The sequence below is a fragment of the Cicer arietinum genome, chromosome 3 (genome assembly GCF_000331145.2).
Source record: "Cicer arietinum cultivar CDC Frontier isolate Library 1 chromosome 3, Cicar.CDCFrontier_v2.0, whole genome shotgun sequence".
In the NCBI taxonomy this organism is placed as follows: Eukaryota; Viridiplantae; Streptophyta; class Magnoliopsida; order Fabales; family Fabaceae; genus Cicer; species Cicer arietinum.
This window is the reverse complement of record NC_021162.2, coordinates 48,923,700-48,932,691: the sequence shown is the minus strand read 5'-3', so window position 1 is coordinate 48,932,691 and position 8,992 is coordinate 48,923,700. Positions and strand designations below refer to the sequence as shown.

Genomic DNA, 8,992 nt, shown 5'->3' with positions numbered 1-8,992 from the left:
TGGTTCACCTTTGGAGATAGTAGGTCAGACGACCACACCAGAGGAAATGGACATCATGTTTATGCAATACGTTGTACATGTAGTTGACGTTGGGGCAGTTGTACACAGACCTGCAGACTGCGCAATTGAGTACATGGACTGGTTTCGTCGGATTTCTCATCCATATATAATTCGTAGAGAACCAGTCTATTAGCACATTCGGTTGCAGAACCTGTCGATGATGATCATGCTTCAGAAGAAACAACGGTAAATTTATTTAAATTTAATTTATAACTTTATTAAATTAAATAGTCATGTAATTAATTAATGTATTTTTTAATGCAGCGTCGAGCAATACAAATTGCAGAGGAGCTTCTTGGTCAACAGCTGGTATTACCTGATGGCATCCCACTCGTGAATGAATTAATTTTGATATTGCGATCTCAGAGGGGTGGTGGTAGAGATTGGACTCATGTAGTGCCATATCGTAGGAGACATAGACAGACTTAGGATATTTACTTTGGATATTTATTTTGGATATGTATTTTAGATATGTATTTTGGATATGTATTTTAGATATCTATTCTGGATTTCAGATATTTTGGTTACAAATATTTTAGATATATTGGATATCTATTTTGGATTTCGACCATATTAATTAAATAATTCAGTTTACAACTTCAACAATTCATACAATATTATTTGAATTCATACAATATTTTGGATATTCATTAGATTTGAATTCAACAATTCAGTTTACAATAACTTCATTTATAGTTTCTGGAAATATCTGTAACCAATGTTGCATGCGATCCATGTAAATAAATTCCCACTGTCGTGCTTCTTCATTGCAATAATTTTTCCACAAATTACTTGCTGGTGGTATAAGGGAATATGACTTTAAGTAAACCTGTTAAATTACATAACAATTATAAATCAATAACAATTATAAAGTGAATTATCAATAACAATTATAAATCAATAACAATTATAAAGTGAATTATCAATAACAATTTAATATCACAATTAATACATGTACGAAATGACAATTGTTAACAAATGCAATAACAATCACACGATGATCTGACATAGATGTTGGTGGTGGACTTCGAAGTGGAAAATATGTTTGTGATTGGTTAAGTGATAATGCGACGACAACCAAGTTAAACTTCGAAGCAATCACATATCCCATTTCTGGAAGTGTCATCCAATTATCCTTCGACGCAACTTGCTCAACATACACATTGTGTATAAGTTGTCGAACATAATTTTCTCCACCAAATAGTATCTCGGAATGAGACATGAACTCTTGTAGCTCTATCACACACTGTTGACGGATGAATGCCCAACAGTTCTCACCCATTCCAAGTAAAGCTGCAACTGCACGATATCCACAATTACCATCATCACCGACATCAATAATGTCATCTATGAATTTATGAATTTCAACTGGCAACCAATCTTTGAAGAGGAGAACTCTTGGTTGTTGAACTTTGCTAATTGATGGTCGAGGTGTGAGCTTTTGGACTGATGGTCGAGGTGCTAGCTTTTCTACTTTACTGGTATCTATAGTGCTACATGCATTTGTACCACTACATCGAACACTTGCATCCACATACTCCCACCAAGATGGATCACGCTTGGTTGATTTATCTCTTTTTGATACCTTACTTTTGCCTTTTTTTGGTGCACCTTTTGTTTTAACCTTGGCAACCGATGGAAACATCGACGTAGTCGATGGATACGCGATCTCTCGTAATTTACCTTTAAGTGAAATTTTGCCAGGTACATCAAGTTCTTCAAACTTTTTCACTATGACATCTATTTCATGTTTCACATATAACTCTGAAGGTTTACTCAATGCATCAACATGGAAAGTTAATTTACTCCACCAAACATGAATAGCGTCTAATGGAATGGAATGTGGGATCATACTATACCTGACTATTTCACATGCACAAGGTAGACCATGTGTTGTCCTAATTGTGCAACGACACTTAGTCTGATCAATACATACATACTTCACGCGGTCATACTCTGCCGCAATGTGATCAATTGCATTTTTTGACACAACACCATGCAAATTCGCGTATAATCTGTTGCTATAGCGATGCACCTTTTGAATGATACTATTTTCAAATGATGATATTATCTCATTGTGTTGTAATACAATCATGTTATTGATGGTTTCCCAAACACTGCATATATCACCAATACTATCTTGTAATATCTTTTTCAAACTCCAATGTGCCGACTCAACCATTTGTGTTGTGGTGTTCCCAAACTGCATAACTCTATTTGTCCACGCCTCAACAAACCTTTCCTTGTGAGGAATTAACCACTACTCGTGTACATAATCATAAAAAATAGAACAACTACTACAAATTCCTTCAAAGATAGTCAACTTCATGTAGTACTGAGCTTCATCATAACTGTAAATAAGAGCCTCTCATGCCTCCATTATTTGCACTTGTTTCTTTTTTGGAAACACATTCATCTTACACTTGGCTATGACATTCTTGCATATATGAAACAAGCATAATAAATTCACTGCTTTTGGAAAAACATTTTCAACTGCGTTCATCAAAGCAAGGTCTCTATCAGTAACGATGACTTCAACTTCACCACTTGTAATATGTTCTTTCACCATTTGTACTGCCCATGCGAAGTTATCAACATGCTCAGACTGTAGATATGCAAATCCCACACAAAATGTCATTTAAGTAGATGTAACACCAATAATCTCAAGTAATGGCATTCAATACCTACAGGTCTTGTAAGTGCTATCCATAATCAATATTATGTGAAAATTATTTACAAGAGTGATAGCGTCTGGATGGGCCCAAAATATGTCCCTCAACTCATCTGAACCCTCTACCTTCCTATATCGATAAACGTATTTGTCGCGTTCCATCAATGTCAAAAGATGTTGCATTTATGTTCTATTACCTCTAAGTGATGAACGATATGCTTGACGTGCATTGTAAACTTGTTTTATTGTCGTCAAACTTTCAACGTTATGATCCCTCAATGTCATTAAAATGTTTTTTGGTTTTACAAAGTTCTTTGTCATATCACCAAGTACATTTTTCTCATCTTGAGACAATCGGCCTAAGAAAGAGTGACCAGTCAGTTTTTTGGCCAATTTGTGATTATGGAGACCACATATTACATGCAAACACCATCCATCATCAACATTTGATCGTGTTCCTCTCAATCTAAATGGACAATCACATTTTCTAGTCCAAGTACTCCTTGTAAGATTAGGATTCTTCCAAGGTCTATATTTACCACTTCTTTCACAACCAAAAATTAATTTTGTCTTTGTTCTTGGTCGTGCTGTCGCAGTTTCAGATCTAAAAATTACAACAACAATTCCATTTTCCCTTCCAACATTTCTAGCCCATTTCAATAATTCATCTCATGTATCGAACATCATGCCGGTGGTAAACACATCAGTCAAATCAATCATAACAGGTTCAACTCCGTCATTCATAGCGTCAAAATTAGGTTCCACATCATCACACATTTCTTCAAAATCAGGTTCCAAACCTTCATACATTTCGTCACTGTTGTCTCCCCCTTCATCCATTTAACTGCATCCAATAAATTACATAAATATAACAACATAAAAATTCTTAACCCCTAAACACAATAAACAAAAAAAAAAAATCCAAATTTTATCACCTTTACGTGAACTGAGAAAACGTATGTGTAAGTGAACTCAGTTCATGTATCACATACGTGAATTGAAATGAAGTAAACATACATGAACTCAGTTCACGTATGATTGAGATTTTACAAATTTTCATCCTATACGTGAACTCAGTTTACGTATGTATACGTCAATTCAATTCACGTACGGGATACGTGAACTGAGTTCACGTACACATACGTTATCTCAGTTCACGTAGGTAACATGAATTTTAAAACTCCATTGATGTACGCAAACTTAATTGACGTACGTTTACGTAAACCTAATTCACGTAGAATTAGAATTTTCATAATTTCATCAAGTACATAAATTTGTTTCACGTAGTACGAAACCCAGATTTGGAAGAAAAAAAAATCAGCTATAAAACACAACAAAATACATACCTAGTTGATTAAAGATTATTGAACATGAAATGTATCAAAATGATTGAAGAATATTGAAGAAGATTGAAGTTGTTAGGTAATGAAGATGAAGATGATGAAGATAGAAAATGAGTGGTTAAGTGAATATAGAGGGAAGGGTAGTTTGGGTATTTTGGGTTTTAAAAAAAACTGAGGGGTGTGGGAAGCAAAATTGTAATTATGATTATTTAGTCCTCATCCATCCTTTTATTATTGGGTGCTTGTTAAGCACCTTTTACAGCGCTTATTTGAAAAAGCGCTATAAAATGTGCATTCAATATATGCATTATTATGCACCTTTTAAATCGCTTTTTCAAATAAGTGTTGTAAATGTGCACTCAATATATGCATTATTATGCACCTTTTACAACGCTTATACGAAAAAGCGCTGTAAAATGTGCACTCAATATATGCATTATTATGCACCTTTTACAGCGCTTATTTGAAAAAGCGCTGTAAAAGGTGCATTCAAAATATGCATTATTATGCACCTTTTATAGCGCTTTTTCAAATAAGCGCTATAAAAGACATATTCTTATTTCAGTTTTATTTAAAAACGTTGTAAATGAAATTTTTAAAAAGCGCTTATTGGTTTTTTATGGCATTTTTTTAGAAAGCGCTGTCTATTAATTTTTTTTCTAAAATCATTTTCATCCAGAATCAGTTCACACAATCAGTACACAAAAATAGAACTATATAACTTAACTTTATAACTTAATTTACACAACAACAGAACTATATTCATATACATATTCATATATTGTACAAAAGCACATATTCATATAACTACATATCAATATTCAGATATTGTACATCAACACATATTCATATACATATTCAGATACTGTGCCCTATTCATATAAATATAACTAACATTATTACATAGAACAAAACTAGCTACCATATATTCAGATCCCTTGCAGCATGCTATTTCCCAACAAATTAAATAATTTTCATTTCAAGCACATACTGACACCAGTCTTCCTTTAATTCAATTAGATTTTTCTCAGAGTATGTTGGACTGGAATTGTCAAAGTACTGTGCAATATAAAAATTGAACATAAATAAGTTAGAATCAAATATATACATAATTTATATATGAAAATCAAATAATGAAAATATTGTACCGTTTCTGGGATAAAGTTTGATTCCTATCAACAATCTCCTTCATGAATCGCAATACATAGTACCTACAATCGATGTTGTTAGTTTGATGAGGGCACTATAAAATAAAACATATAAGTCAATAAAATATTTGTGCATTGATTGTAAAGGCATATATTTGTAAATGAAAATTTAAAGACATATATTTCAAACCTTTATAAGAATCCATGTGATGTTATTAGACTTTTGCTTCGACACTGTAGCACCTCTTTGAGCTCGAAAAACTTGTAAAGCACTATCGAATAAATAAATGTGATTATTATAACATTAATAAACACATTATTTATATATATATGTAAGAAATAAATGAATATTACTTACGTGTCGAACATAGTCTTTATATCGGAGTGATTGTTGTAATTGTTGTGCAAGGGATCTAAATAGTATATAACTTCAGAGGTTGCATTGATTGCAAATAGCACCCAACGTGCCCTACAAAAACAAAAATTTGGTTGGCAATTTTGTTTACACAACTAATAAATTAAGATCTCATAAATTAAAAAAGATATAAATAAATAATATATAATTACGTACGCTAAATTATATGGTGCAAAGAACAACTTATCCTTCTCTATATTTCCTAATAAGATATCTACAATGTATTTCTTTACATTCGCTGGATCGAGTTTACACATCGAAAACTTATGCAGAAACAAAAATGAATATCTATTTGACAATCTGTGTGTGCACACCAACTTCTCATACAAAAACCTTCAATGAAAATTTCAAATTAGATTAATTACCAATAAATGCAATTAAAAGTATTTTTTTACCTAATGTATAAGCTGATGACAGTAGCACTCAACTCCTTATGGTTGAGAAGTTCATATATGTGCTCCTTTTCAATAAATTCTTCATACTCATCTCCGAATATAGCTTTATTCATGTTTATGATGCGTGAATCGTCGTTGCTGCCCATATTCCTTTTTACTTGGATGTCAAGACACGACCCATATTTAGCAAGACATGGCTGACTTATTTTAGCTAGCGACTGATTTTTCCCGATCCAGTTTTTTAGCAGCAACTTTGGCAGCTTTATTACCCTCCAGCTTTTGAAGTTTGCCAGCTTTATTACCCTCCAATTTTTGAGGTTTTCCGGCTTTATTTTGTTGTGCGGGTGGTTTATTTGATTGAATCTGAAAAAATGAGGTTAAATATTAGTTTATTGAATCTGAAAAAATGACAAACTTTACGGAATAAATGTAACAAACCTTTTTCGGCGATGTAATTGACTCGTTTCTGGGAATCTTCTTATCATTCCCTTTAGGCTTTTTCATAATCTAAATATAAATGTGAAATTAAAGTTAGCAGCGGAAAAAAAATCAGCAATTAAATATACATATCAATTAAACATACATTTCAATTAATTAAATATACCTTATCAAGGGCAACAATATGTGTGGGCCATGCAATGTAACTATCAACTGCTTCGCCCAAAAACTTCATATCTGCATCGTTGTCCGGTATAGGCAACAATGCATTTGGTTCCAAAGCAATAACAGGTGATACTTTGACATGGCCCGCAGGGATCGGTGTGTTGTGCAATACTTCTCCCGAAGTATTGTACAATGATCTTTTTCCGACCTTGCGATGAGTATGGGAGGATAAGTACAACACGCAAGGAGTGACACCCTAAATCAATGGTTAATACATAAGTATGGTTAATACATAAGTAATTACATAAGTAAGTAATTAATTACCTCGGGAAGACTTTTGAGACCAATGTTGCAACTCGCGTTTTCACTCTCCATTTGTATTTCACGTTGGAGCTGATCCGGGAGTTGCTTGTCTTTATTTGTCTTCACCAAGAGTGCAACTTGCTCTAATACTTCCTCATTGGATGGATTTTGGCGCTTCTCTAATGCTTTGAAGACCATGTGGATTCATTCCATCACTAGAAAGTGCAAGTCTTAGATTTCTTGACTATATCCCGAATTCAGGATACTCGGATCAATTTTTTCCCATTATGGGGAATCTGCAGGGTGTCGAAACTTTCCATCTCTAATTCTTTCATCTGCATGTCATGTCAAGTGTTTTGAATCTTCTTCACTGTGATACATGCGCCTAAATCTTGGTATTATAGGAAAATACCACACGACTTTTGCTGGAGTAGATTATTTCATCTTATTTCGAGAGACATTGCATTTCAGACACGCCTTTAGTAATTCATATTCGTTTCGAAATAAAATGCAATCGTTATGACACGCATGAATCCTTTCGTAACTCATGCCAATAGAGCACAAAATTCGTTTAGCCTCGTAGGTTCGACTGGGAAGCTCATTATCATCTGGCAACATATCTTTTAAGAGTGTTAATAATTATGTGAAGCTTTTATCAGACCATCCATTACTCGCTTTTAAGTTGTACAACTTTAATATCGCCGACATTTTGTGAATTTAGTACAACCATTATATAATGGTTTCTCTGGATCACTCAACAAACTCTCAAACATTTTAGGACAATCCCGAAGATCTTCTTCAACTGCTTTTGCAATCTCCTCAACTCGGTCCGGCTCATATGTATCTGTATCGAAGTCAGTTGAAGCATATGTCGAACCATTCTCAAAATTAATGTTTCCTTTTTTTTTCTCACCATGTCTTATCCAACATGTATAGCTTTGATCAATTCCATTCCATACTAAATGTCCTTCCAATTCATCTTCTCTAATGCGTTTTCCAAAACAACATTTTAAACAAGGACAAATGACTCTATTTGGATCTTTTGCATTCTTCACTGCAAACTCAACAAACTCCTTCACTCCATTTTCATACTCTTTTGACAATCGATTGACATACATCCATTTCTGGTCCATATTATATGACCTATATAAATGCAGTTAAAAAAATAATAAGCTACTGATAACATCAACCATTATGTAACAATTTCAAAACAGAAAAGATTTCAAAACAGAACAGATCAACAAATTTCAAAAAAGAAAAGATTTTATATGATTTATTATGTAACAATTTATTAGTTTTCGTGACAACAACAAATTAATAAATACAGTACCTGAGACAACATATCCAATTTTTTATAAAGGAGGAGCAGTAGATGGTCGCACAATACGTAGAGGAGAAGAGGGTTCCCAGAGTATAGGAGATGAGGGTTCGTAAATTTGTTTTAAATTTTTTTAAATTTTTTTTTTATTTTAAGTAAATGATTTTTATAAGGCTTTTACATCGCTTGTAACAAAAGCGCTCTAATAAGTCATTTAATTATTTGAAAGCGCATGTCTTTTACAACGCTTGTAAAAAGAACGCTCTAATAGGTCATTTAATTATTTGAAAGCGCAAGACTTTTACAACGCTTGTCCAAAAAGCGTTGTAAAAGCTATGTAACATCAGGTGGGAGCGCTATATTTTACAACACTTGTTTTTAAAGCGCTGTAAAACGTTATGTGAGGGCGCTTCATTTTACAGCGCTTGTGAACAAGCGATGTAAAAGCCTTGTAAACATTATACGTAAGCGCTATATGACCCTACAACAGCGTTTTTTTCACAGCGCTTGTCAAATAAGCGATGTTATATCCTCTGTTATTTTTAAAATATATTTACAACAGCACTTGTATTTAATAAGCGATGTAAAAGGCGCGCTATAAAATGTCATTTTTGGCGTAGTGAGTGCCTTGGTAAATCCCGAAAGGTTGGAGGTGGATTTGGTAGAGGTGGTTCAAGTCTTAGTTTGGGAGCAAGTTAAGTATCCATACAGTCCCTCAAAATTGCATTATCTCTAT

General features: G+C 33.5%; 1 protein-coding gene across 1 annotated transcript; it reads right to left on the bottom strand.

Moving 5' to 3' along the window:
* Positions 1–730: 730 nt before the first annotated feature.
* LOC101493161 (uncharacterized) lies at positions 731–3,571 on the bottom strand. Its single transcript, XM_073366436.1, has 5 exons — positions 3,414–3,571; positions 3,065–3,335; positions 2,435–2,665; positions 1,013–2,320; positions 731–889 (listed from the first exon to the last, which is right to left on the bottom strand). Exons 1-5 carry the CDS (start codon positions 3,569–3,571, stop codon positions 731–733), a joined length of 2,127 nt encoding a protein of 708 aa, XP_073222537.1.
* Between the last annotated feature and the right edge of the window lie 5,421 nt (positions 3,572–8,992).